Here is a 13,839-nt window from a genome sequence, read left to right as displayed (position 1 = left end):
GGGCGGGTTCTGGCTGAGGGAGGTGGTGAGCTGCTCGGAAGTGATCTTGCTCCAGCTCCTGTGAGGAACCTGATGCGGGTGGCGGTGGGTCGTGGTTTTTCTGAAGCTGAAGTGGACGCAGCTGTGGTCGGTCCAGTGAAGTCCGGTGGAGTGGCTGAAGGTGACGTGCTTGCTGGATGAGAAGACGGGATCGAGCGTGTGGCCGGCGTAGTGGGTGGGGGTGTTGACCAGTTGCTTGAGTCCGAGGTTGGCGAGGTTGTCCAGCAGGGCGGCAGTGTTGCGGTCCTTGTTGTTCTCCAGGTGGAAGTTGAGGTCCCCAAGGAGGATGAAGTCAGTGGAGCGGAGGGCGTGCGGGCTGATGAAGTCCGTGATGTCTTCGCTGAATTGTGTGCGTGGTCCAGGGGGTCTGTAGGTGCCTCTGAGGGTCGTCTTTGGGTCGGTGTGTATCTGGAAGTGGAGATACTCGGCGGTGGCGAGGGTGTCGTTGGAGTCGGTCGTGATGCGGATGGTGTTCTTGTGTACGATGGCGATGCCTCCCCCAGTCTGGTTGACGCGGTCTCTCCGGATGATCTTGTATCCATCTGGGATGGCGATGGCGATGTCGGGCGCTGAGGAGGCGTTCATCCAGGTTTCTGTGAGGAAGGCGACGTCTGGTGCTGTTGTGTCAAGCAGGTTCCAAAGTTCGATGGCGTGTCTGTGGATGGAGCGGGTGTTGAGTAGGATGCACTTGAGGTGGTTGTTGCTGGTGCTCGGCTTGGTAGTTGTGGGGCAGGTCCGGAGGCAGGTGAACTTGCAGGCTTGACAGGTGAAGGGTCCGTGGGTGCGTCTCGGGGTGGCTCGGTGGCAGGCTCTTGTTCGGTCGGGTTTGAGTGCAATGAGGGTGGCGGCGTCGTAGGTCCATCGGGGTCCAGGGGTCCTGGCGCTGGGCACGGTCCAGACGCGGACGGGCGCAGACGGGCTTGCCTTTGGCACGCCTTCGGTGCACAATCGGCGCGCCCGCTGCGCGTGACCGCTGTGCGTGACCGCTGCGCGTGCGTGGAGGCGTCATGAGAAGGGAGCCGGTAGGGAGGGTCCGCTGGGTGGCGGGTGCGGGGGGGGGCCAATCGGCTGGCGGGGGGGCGGGGCCGCAGGGAGGCAGCGGCGGGAAAACGAGTGCGGGCGGCTCAGCGGCGGCTGGGTCGCCTGCAGCGGTGATAGGAATCCAACAGGAAGTGGCGGCAGAATCTGTGGCAGCAAGCGGGAGGAGCGTGGGGGCGACCCTGCCTGATAAACGTATCTTACCTGGGGAACAGACTAGACACCTATTCCTCCTCCCTTTTTTGATTAAGAATGTAACCTATATTAGTACAGAGGTAGTGGCCACCATCTACCGGCTATGACCCAATAACAGGCATAAATGGGAAGAGCTGATCCGAATTAATCTATGTCAGTGCAGAGGTAGCGCTCATCACCTTCAGGCAGTGAACCAGTAACAGGCATAAAGGGAAAGAGCTGATCTGACGTAACCGACGTCAGAGCAGAGGTGGCGACCTCCACCTTTAGTCTGTGACCCAGTAACAGGATCACATGAACTGAAGCCGTTTTACCTATACGTTTGTGAAGCCGGAGAAGTGTCGTAGTGTGCACGGCAGGGTTCAAGGGCCTGAAGACTCAGAGTCTGATTCACAAATGTAAAAGTACACCTTTGTGTAAGTTAGCGATTTTTTGCAATTCACAAAGAAATGTTAGTAGTAGTATCTTTACCACTGTAGCTCTTGTGGCGGAGACTCCACATATAAAAAACTAGGCAGTCGTAAAATTGCTTTGTGAATTGCAAACAATTGTAAACTTACACAAAAGTGTCATTTTGCTCTTGTGAATCAGGCCCACGCTGAGCGCAGTTACGGCAGACGTGCGTGAGTAGAGTCACCAGTGTACCCGGGAGCAAACGCTGCTGTTTTATAACTCAGAGTATCTGTGGCCACTGACTGTGGAAGTCACCGGCCCACGTTGTCCAAGGTGAGACTGCGCCACTGGCCTCAGTGACTGAATCCGAGGCCCCGTGCGCACTCAAGAATTATCTTACAACCAGTGAGCGGTAAACAGTCACTGGCATGTTGAAAAAGGCTGCTGTGTGATTGGCCAGAGAAGGTGATTAAAGTAAAACATACAGAGGCATATTTACAAGAAAGTGGTGGAGCGCGGATTAGCTCCAAAATTACTAAAGCCACGCTCTGTCACTTTAGAAACGCAACGATGCACAGTATTTATAATAATATAGCTCACCCTGCGTTTCTCCCTGCACTGGTGCTAAAACCAGCTGCCTAGTGCCAACTCAGGCACTCTTGCGCCAAAGGGCAAGGGTGCTTATATTGAGGGAATGATTGTTTGTGTGCAGGAAGGGGCCCCTTCCTGCACATAAACAATCCAGATTGGCGATTTGTAACTATTTTGTGTGCTGCATTGTGCAGCAAACACAGAAGTTGCAATTTGATTTTTTTAATGATTGTTTATGTGCAGGAAGGCCCACCCCTTTCAAGCTAAGTGTACATGAAAGGGTGCCTTATTTACAAGGCGGTGTTAAGCCACTTTAAGTGGCTGAATGCCACCTTGTAAATAAGACGAAGCCCCTATCATCACAGGAGCGTTGTTAAAAGTGATGTTCCTGTGGCGATAGGGGCTTGTAAATATGCTCCACATTGTGCTACACGCGGGTATGTTTCTTGGTGGAATTTTTTTTAGTGCATCTACTACTATTTTCATCAGCATCTGGCACTGCTATTAGAGGCATAGCTATCAACAGTGCAGCAGGTGCAGTGGCACCACGCCCAGGCAGTCTGAGGGGCCCACACTGATAGCATTTTATTTGATTCTAACCCAGGAGTTGGGGGGGCATTTTCACTGCCTGCATTAGGGCTCTCGGCTCACTTGCTACACCACTGTCTGGTTTGCAGACTGCATGGGTCAACTTGTCCACTAAGAAATTAGAAGAAAATGGGGAGACCTTCCTTTCATCTTAAATCTTTCAACCGTTCCCTGAATGGAGGTTTACCAACCATATCCATTGTTCCTGCACCCCAACCTCAGGTCCCATGAATTCAACACACATGGGGCTACACGTATGAAGTATTTTTGAGATTGCAAACAGCCCGATTCGTAGATGCTTTTTGGAATGTACAAAGCCCAAATTGCGATGGGTAACTTGTTACCGGATCATAATTTGAGTTTTGCAATTCAGTATCAGGAAGGGACGTGTTGAGGGCGTTCCCTTCCCAATGCCAAATTGGAATGGTATGTATAAATGTTCTGCGACCTAAATGCGGTTACAAAACATTCACAATTACCGCCAATTGGAAGTCGGTGGTAAGTGTAACCCATTCACACATAGGAGGTCCCCTTTGTGAATGGTTTAAAACAATATTTTTTAAGAGCAGGTAGTGGTCCAGGGGAATCTTCAAAGTTTCAGGTTTTTTCCTCCTCAAATGCATCTCGTTTTTCCTGACCTCAGCGGGCCATCGTCCCTGTGATGGCTTCGATTCCTAATGGATTGCAATTTGTGACCTAGCTCATTAATATTCATGAGGTAGGTGGATTGGCCACCCACTAGGAATCGCTAATGAAACTGAAGAGTTTCATACATTAGAAATACATTAGAAATAGAGATTTCATATGTGCGATTTACAGGAAATCGTCCTTAGGAAAAATCGCTATTCATGACCTTCGTACATCGGCTCCTTGTAAGCGTTGTCCTTGTTGGAACTGTCTGAACATTTCCAGCATCATATACCCTTACCTCTCCGCAGCTTTATTTATTAATGTGGACTTAATGGCTTACCAGTGTGCAATGCAGTCCTTCCCGTTAAAGGATCACACCCCCAAGTCTCACCTCCTCCGCCTCTTGGTAAACAAACACATTAAAAAGGTACAGATCACATTGTTAGAAATTTGAAGGCAGCAGGAAAACCCAATCATAATCCCCAAGTAGATTTCATGTCTAAGAGGGCTAATACACCAACTGCAGGGATCTGTGCTTATCCCCATTGGCATTTCATTTCAACGAGGTTAATAAAAGAACACAACAATCCCCTGCCAGGCTTAAAGTACTTTAAACAAGTTAAAGACAATGTAAGAAAATTCTTGGTCAATTGCTTGATCAGATAACTCAATTTAATGTTCTTCTTTTGGGCAAATGCAAGCAAAGCCTTAACCAACACGTGTTTCGTCCCGTTCCACTGCTGTAAGTAGCGACTTCTTCAGGGCTAAGAAACATGTGAATTTTGGATCCCTTTAGGGTCGGAATTACAACCGAAACTAAGGTTGGTTTCTGTTTATTTCCACTAGTAGACCTTTTAACCCCGCCAGGCACTCACTCGGAGCACTAATGTCTCAGTTTTCCCTTTTTTCTTCTTTCTTTTTATCCCTAGGTCCTAACCAAGGGATTTTAGTTATTTTCCTTTCTTATCTTTTCCTAAATTGATAGTAGGCCACATTGAGGGGGTGTCTGTCACCTGTTTGAATTATAGCAAAGCCACCATTTACTGGATCATAATTGTCACTTTATGATTTCTCAACACGTTTGTCTTTCTTTTTGTTTAGATATTACACTTCAGGGAACTCCACCGTTCTATATAGTCACAGACCACAGGTTCAAGTAGGCAACATGAACGTAACTCTTTCCGATGCAACGTCACAGTGGGAGTTTATCTTTATGGTGTAACTCTTTGGATACTTACCATTTCTTTAATGTATGTTTCTTAGCCCTGAAGAAGTCACTACTTACAGCAGTGGAACGTGACGAAACATGTTGTCGGCTAAGGCTTTGTTTATGTTTGCCCACAAGAAGAACATTAAATTGAGTTATCTGATCATGCAACGGACCAAGAATGTTCTTACATTGTCTTTAACTTGTTTAAAATACTTTAAGCGTGGCAGGGGACTGTTGTGTTGTTCTGTCAGTGGTTTTCCATGGTTCAGGGAGGGAGGTGGTTCTCCTTACCCCTTTGCACTGCACTCATAGTACACTATAGCTGAATACGTTTTGTGTATTACCTAGGAGCGCCATTACCCTACCCAACCACCAACCGTGTAGCGAGGTTAATAAAAGGAGTACCATTGTTTTGAGAAAGAATTCAGACCCATGATGCCCAGAGGAGAATGAGTGCTTGAAATACACAGGTTATGTTAATTCTCCGCCTGTGGTTTGCACGTAGATGCGGCCATTTGCATACGTACTTCCCTTGACCGCTGACACGTCTTTCTTTGTCTTCCTCACCTTGCAGGACGGGCCTGGAGGCCATCATGGAGACGTATGCCTTCTGGAGGCCCCCGGTGCGCACCCTCACATTTGAGGACTTCACCACCATGCAGAAGCAGCAAGGTGAGCCCCGCCCCCATCAGGCAAAGATGGACCCAAGCGGAGAAGGCGCAGGCGCCATGTTGTTTCGTCCTGTGTACATAGGCCAGCCTGTTGAGGCCAGGGAGCCTGGAGGGTTCAGTGTCTGCCAGGATGAGGGCCTGATGGCACTTGTGGTAACAGTTGACAACTTGGGGTGCCTGGGGCGAGGAGCAGGAGAGGTTGGGGCTTCGCTGCCAATTACAGTCAGACAAGAGGCTCAGTCTGGGAAGGTCTAATTGATTATAGTTAATAGTGATGTATTGGACTTGTGGTGCAGAAGTAAACTCTTCTGCCAGATATACAGCACAGAAACATCACTACCAGATACACACCACATAAATATTACTATCAGATGCACACCACAGAAACCTCACTGCCAGATACACACCACAAAAACACCACTACCAGATACACACCACAAAAACACCACTACCAGATACACACCACAAAAACACCACTACCAGATAAACACCATAGAGACACCACTACCAGATACACACCACAGAAACACCACTACCAGATGCACATCACATAAATATTACTAACAGATGCACACCACAGAAACAACACTACCAGATACACACCACAGAAACAACACTACCAGAAACACACTAAAGAAACACCACTAGCAGATACACACCACAGAAACACCACTACCAGATACACACCACAGAAACACCACTACCAAATACACACCATAGAAACACCACTACCAGATGCACACCACAGAAACACCACAACCAGATACACACCATAGAAACACCACTACCAGATACACACCATAGAAATATTACTACCAGATACACATCACAGAAACATCACTAACAGATACACATCACAGAAACACCACTACCAGATACACACCACAGACATATTACTACCAGATACACATCACAGAAACACCACAACCAGATACACATCACAGAAACACCACTACCAGATACACACCATAGAAACGCCACTACCAGATACACATCACAGAAACATCACTAACAGATATACATCATAGAAACACCACTACCAGATACACACCATAGAAACACCACTACCAGATACACACCACAGAAACATCACTATCAGATACACCCCATAGAAACACCACTACCAGATACACACCATAGAAACACCACTACCAGATACACACCATAGAAACACCGCTACCAGATACACACCATAGAGACACCACTACCAGACACACCATAGAAACACCACTACCAAATTCACACCATAGAGACACCACTACCAGATACACACCACAGAAACATCACTATCAGATACACCCCATAGAGACACCACTACCAGATACACACCATAGAAACACCACTACCAGATACACGCCACAGAAACACCACTATCAGATACACACCACAGAAACATCAGTATCAGATACACACCACAGAAACACCACTACCAGACACACCACAGAAACACCACTACCAGATACACACCATAGAGACACCACTACCAGACACACCACAGAAACATCACTATCAGATACACACCATAGAGACACCACTACCAGACACTTACCACAGAAACACCACCACCAAATGCACACCACAGAAACACCACTACCAGATACACACCACAGAAACACCACTACCAGAAACACATCACAGAAACACCACAACCAGATACACACGATAGAGACAGCACTACCAGACACTTACCACAGAAACACCACCACCAGATGCACACCACAGAAATACCACTAGCAGATACACACCACAGAAACGCCACTACCAGATACACACCACATAAATATTACTAACAGGTGCACACCACAGAAACACTACCAGATACACACCACAGACACACCACTACCAGATACACATCACAGAAACACCACTATCAGATACACACCATAAAGACACCACTGCCAGACACTTACCACAGAAACACAACCACCAGATGCACACCACAGAAACACCACTAGCAAATACACACCACAGAAACACTACTACCAAATACACACCACGGAAACACCACTACCAGATACACACCACATAAATATTACTAACAGATGCACACCACAGAAACACTACCAGATACACACTACAGAAACACCACTACCAGATGCACACCACAGAAACATAACTACCAGATACACACCACAGAAACACCACAACTAGAAACACCACAGAAACACCACTACCAGATACACACCACAGAAACATCACTATCAGATACACACCATAGAGACACCACTACCAGACACTTACCACAGAAACCCCACCACCAGATGCACACCACAGAAACACCACTAGCAGATACACACCACAGAAACACCACTACCAAATACACACCACAGAAACACCACTACCAGATACACACCACATAAATATTACTAACAGATGCACACCACAGAAACAACACTACCAGATACACACCACAGAAACACCACTACCAGATGCACACCACAGAAACAACACTACCAGATACACACCACAGAAACACCACTACCAGATACACACCACAGAAACATCACTATCAGATACACACCATAGAAACACCACTACCAGATACACACCATAGAAATACCACTACCAGATACACATCACAGAAACACCACAACCAGATACACACCATAGAAACATCACTACCGGATACACACCACAGAAACACCACAACCAGAAACACCACTACCAGATACACACCACAGAAACAACACTACCAGATACACATCACAGAAACACCACAGCCAGATACACACCATAGAAACATCACTACCAGATACACACCACAGAAACACCACAACCAGAAACACCACAGAAACACCACTACCAGATACACACCACAGAAACATCACTATCAGATACACACCATAGAAACACCACTACAGGACACTTACCACAGAAACACCACCACCAGATGCACACCACAGAAACACCACTACCAGATACACACCACAGAAACACCACTACCAGATGCACACCACAGAAACACCACTACCAGATACACATCACAGAAACACCACAACCAGATACACACCATAGAAACATCACTACCAGATACACACCACAGAAACACCACAACCAGAAACACCACAGAAACACCACTACCAGGTACACACCACAGAAACATCACTATCAGATACACACCATAGAGACACCACTACCAGACACTTACCACAGAAACCCCACCACCAGATGCAGACCACAGAAACACCACTAGCAGATACACACCACAGAAACACCACTACCAAATACACACCACAGAAACACCACTACCACATACACACCACATAAATATTACTAACAGATGCACACCACAGAAACAACACTACCAGATACACACCACAGAAACACCACTACCAAATGCACACCACAGAAACAACACGACCAGATACACACCACAGAAACACCACTACCAGATACACACCACAGAAACATCACTATCAGATACACACCATAGAAACACCACTACCAGATACACACCATAGAAACACCACTACCAGATACACACCACAGAAACAACACTACCAGATAAACACTCGGGCCGATTCACAGAACTAATCTGAGATAAAATCCTAAACTTACTACTTTTGATATTCACAGAAGGCATTTAGTAGTAGTAGTAAAGTTAGGACTCCTAACTTTTCTACTACTAAATAACCGTGGGTGTAGGACTACGGTACGCTCGCTAAGTGAATTGCACGTAGCACAGTGCAAAAACGTATAGCGTAGCGGGTATTTTTTGCTTGCTCGTGGCCCTCAACGTCAAGTTGGCGACTGCAAGCAAGCAAAATCAACATCCCGGCGAGACTTTCTCCTTGTTCGCGATCAGCAACATCAAGTTGACGATTGTGAGCGTGGAAAATAAACCTCCCGGCGAGATTCTCAGCGCGAGGAGGTTGGGTTTCTCACTGCGAGAGGTCACGCATGCTCGCGACCTCTCGCGATGAGAAACTACCAGTCTGTGTTGAGAAAGCTGCAGCTTGAGTACAAATCTACTCGAGCAGCAGAAAACAACCGCTTGCACTGTGCAAGATGCCGTTTGCAATGATTGCACACTACGGACAAGCATCCGGCACTGTGCAATCAGTGCAAACAGCATTTTCCCACCGCACTACGCACGCGTGCGTAGTGCGAAATGCACTTTGCGTAGCTACGCATAGCGCTACTACGCAAACTACACACAGGGTTACTACTAAAGGCCTTAAATGAATACCGAAAGTCGTAAAATTAGGATTTTTTCTCAGTATAGTAGTAGTAAAGTTATGAGCCCTAACTGTACAACAACTAAATGCCTTCTGTAAATACCAGTTTAGGATTTTATCTCAGATTGGTTCCGTGAATCGGACCCTCAGTAACTCCACTACCAGATACACACCACAGAAACAACACAAACAGATACACACCACAGAAACACTACTACCATGGGTATAAATTGATATGGTAACTGATCATATATAGTCTATAAGGATGTAGTATAGAATGCCACACCTGCGGGGAAATGGGTGCAGTGTTTTATCATTATGTGGAAGAGCCCATGCGGAAGTCTGGACTGCAGAGGTGTTCTCAGAACTGTCAATGAAGAGGTAACCTGAGAAATCTCATGGATCTAAGTGCAGGAGTGACCCTAGGGATCTCAGGGCTGAAGTGATCTAAGGGACCTCAATGAAGAAACAGGCTCAGGAACCTCAAGGCAGAGGGGAGTTCAGGAACCTCATTGCAGAAGGGATCTCAAGGATCTTGATGCAGGAGTGATTCCAGGGATCTCACTGCAGGAGTGACCTAGGGGATCTCATAGCGGCCATTGCAGAGTCGGCACGGCAAGGGAGAGCGGGTGTGTTTTGTTCCATTTGGTAGAGTTTGGGGACATCTTGTAGAGCGAGCGATTGAATGTCTGACTGGGTGCTTGTAAGTCTTTCAGAGGTTGTACGAGTGGTTAATTATACAGTTTATTGTGTGTCTGCAAGAGTGATTGAATGATTCACTGAGTGTCTGCAAGAGTGATTGAATGAATCATTGAGTGTCTGCAACAAGAGTGATTGAATGATTCACTGAGTGTTTGCAAGAGTGATTGAATGAATCATTGAGTGTCTGCAAGAGTGAATGAATGATTCATTGAGTGTCTGCAAGAGTGATTGAATGATTCATTGAGTGTCTGCAACAAGAGTGATTGAATGATTCACTGAGTGTCTGCAAGAGTGATTGAATGATTCACTGAGTGTCTGCAAGAGTAATTGAATGATTCATTGAGTGTCTGCAACAAGAGTGATTGAATGATTCACTGAGTGTCTGCAAGAGTGATTGAATGAATCATTGAGTGTCTGCAAGAGTGATTGAATGATTCATTGAGTGTCTGCAAGAGTAATTGAATGATTCATTGAGTGTCTGCAACAAGAGTGATTGAATGATTCACTGAGTGTCTGCAAGAGGGATTGAATGATTCACTGAGTGTCTGCAAGAGTGATTGAATGATTCACTGAGTGTCTGCAAGAGTAATTGAATGATTCATTGAGTGTCTGCAACAAGAGTGATTGAATGATTCACTGAGTGTCTGCAAGAGTGATTGAATGAATCATTGAGTGTCTGCAAAAGTGAATGAATGATTCATTGAGTGTCTGCAAGAGTGATTGAATGATTCATTGAGTGTCTGCAAGAGTGATTGAATGATTCATTGAGTGTCTGCAAGAGTAATTGAATGATTCATTGAGTGTCTGCAACAAGAGTGATTGAATGATTCACTGAGTGTCTGCAAGAGGGATTGAATGATTCACTGAGTGTCTGCAAGAGTGATTGAATGATTCACTGAGTGTCTGCAAGAATGATTGAATGATTCACTGAGTGTCTGCAAGAGTGATTGACTGATTCACTGAGTGTCTGCAAGAGTGATTGAATGATTCATTGAGTGTCTGCAACAAGAGTGATTGAATGATTCACTGAGTGTCTGCAGGAGTGATTGAATGATTCACTGAGTGTCTGCAAAAGTGATTGAATGATTCATTGAGTGTCTGCTAGATTGATTGAATGATTCATTGAGTGTCTGCAAGAGTAATTGAATGATTCACTGAGTGTCTGCAAGAGTGATTGAATGATTCACTGAGTGTCTGCAAGAATGATTGAATGATTCATTGAGTGTCTGCAAGAGTGATTGACTGATTCACTGAGTGTCTGCAAGAGTGATTGAATGATTCATTGAGTGTCTGCAAGAATAATTGAATGATTCATTGAGTGTCTGCAAGAGTGATTGAATGATTCATTGAGAGTCTGCAAGAGTGATTGAATGATTCACTGAGTGTCTGCAAAAGTGATTGAATGATTCATGGAGTGTCTGCTAGATTGATTGAATGATTCATTGAGTGTCTGCAAGAGTAATTGAATGATTCATTGAGTGTCTGCAACAAGAGTGATTGAATGATTCACTGAGTGTCTGTAAGAGGGATTGAATGATTCACTGAGTGTCTGTAAGAGGGATTGAATGATTCACTGAGTGTCTGCAAGAGTGATTGACTGATTCACTGAGTGTCTGCAAGAGTGCTTGAATGATTCATTGAATGTCTGCAACAAGAGTGATTGAATGATTCACTGAGTGTCTGCAAGAGTGAGAGTGATTGAATGATTCATTGAGTGTCTGCAAGAATAATTGAATGATTCATTGAGTGTCTGCAAGAGTGATTGAATGATTCATTGAGAGTCTGCAAGAGTGATTGAATGATTCACTGAGTGTCTGCAAAAGTGATTGAATGATTCATGGAGTGTCTGCTAGATTGATTGAATGATTCATTGAGTGTCTGCAAGAGTAATTGAATGATTCATTGAGTGTCTGCAACAAGAGTGATTGAATGATTCACTGAGTGTCTGCAAGAGTGATTGAATGATTCACTGAGTGTCTGCAAGAGTAATTGAATGATTCATTGAGTGTCTGCAACAAGAGTGATTGAATGATTCACTGAGTGTCTGCAAGAGTGATTGAATGAATCATTGAGTGTCTGCAAGAGTGATTGAATGATTCATTGAGTGTCTGCAAGAGTAATTGAATGATTCATTGAGTGTCTGCAACAAGAGTGATTGAATGATTCACTGAGTGTCTGCAAGAGGGATTGAATGATTCACTGAGTGTCTGCAAGAGTGATTGAATGATTCACTGAGTGTCTGCAAGAGTAATTGAATGAATCATTGAGTGTCTGCAACAAGAGTGATTGAATGATTCACTGAGTGTTTGCAAGAGTGATTGAATGAATCATTGAGTGTCTGCAAGAGTGAATGAATGATTCATTGAGTGTCTGCAAGAGTGATTGAATGATTCATTGAGTGTCTGCAACAAGAGTGATTGAATGATTCACTGAGTGTCTGCAAGAGTGATTGAATGATTCACTGAGTGTCTGCAAGAGTAATTGAATGATTCATTGAGTGTCTGCAACAAGAGTGATTGAATGATTCACTGAGTGTCTGCAAGAGTGATTGAATGAATCATTGAGTGTCTGCAAGAGTGATTGAATGATTCATTGAGTGTCTGCAAGAGTAATTGAATGATTCATTGAGTGTCTGCAACAAGAGTGATTGAATGATTCACTGAGTGTCTGCAAGAGGGATTGAATGATTCACTGAGTGTCTGCAAGAGTGATTGAATGATTCACTGAGTGTCTGCAAGAGTAATTGAATGATTCATTGAGTGTCTGCAACAAGAGTGATTGAATGATTCACTGAGTGTCTGCAAGAGTGATTGAATGAATCATTGAGTGTCTGCAAGAGTGAATGAATGATTCATTGAGTGTCTGCAAGAGTGATTGAATGATTCATTGAGTGTCTGCAAGAGTGATTGAATGATTCATTGAGTGTCTGCAAGAGTAATTGAATGATTCATTGAGTGTCTGCAACAAGAGTGATTGAATGATTCACTGAGTGTCTGCAAGAGGGATTGAATGATTCACTGAGTGTCTGCAAGAGTGATTGAATGATTCACTGAGTGTCTGCAAGAATGATTGAATGATTCACTGAGTGTCTGCAAGAGTGATTGACTGATTCACTGAGTGTCTGCAAGAGTGATTGAATGATTCATTGAGTGTCTGCAACAAGAGTGATTGAATGATTCACTGAGTGTCTGCAGGAGTGATTGAATGATTCACTGAGTGTCTGCAAAAGTGATTGAATGATTCATTGAGTGTCTGCTAGATTGATTGAATGATTCATTGAGTGTCTGCAAGAGTAATTGAATGATTCACTGAGTGTCTGCAAGAGTGATTGAATGATTCACTGAGTGTCTGCAAGAATGATTGAATGATTCATTGAGTGTCTGCAAGAGTGATTGACTGATTCACTGAGTGTCTGCAAGAGTGATTGAATGATTCATTGAGTGTCTGCAAGAATAATTGAATGATTCATTGAGTGTCTGCAAGAGTGATTGAATGATTCATTGAGAGTCTGCAAGAGTGATTGAATGATTCACTGAGTGTCTGCAAAAGTGATTGAATGATTCATGGAGTGTCTGCTAGATTGATTGAATGATTCATTGAGTGT

General features: G+C 44.7%; 1 protein-coding gene across 2 annotated transcripts in view; it reads left to right on the top strand.

The window, feature by feature from the left end:
- Positions 1-13,839, top strand: part of TBX15 (T-box transcription factor 15) — a 251,478-nt gene that overhangs the window by 233,305 nt on the left and 4,334 nt on the right. For both annotated transcript variants that reach the window (XM_078656352.1, XM_078656354.1), the window contains one exon: positions 5,259-5,356. In XM_078656352.1, coding sequence (XP_078512478.1) covers positions 5,259-5,356 — 98 coding nt within the window. The remainder of the gene's footprint in view (positions 1-5,258; positions 5,357-13,839) is intronic.

Source organism: Lissotriton helveticus, chromosome 8, assembly GCF_964261635.1.
Source record: "Lissotriton helveticus chromosome 8, aLisHel1.1, whole genome shotgun sequence".
Lineage (NCBI taxonomy): Eukaryota > Metazoa > Chordata > Amphibia > Caudata > Salamandridae > Lissotriton > Lissotriton helveticus.
Note: the sequence above shows the minus strand (reverse complement) of the source record. Positions and strands in the feature narration are given on the sequence as shown.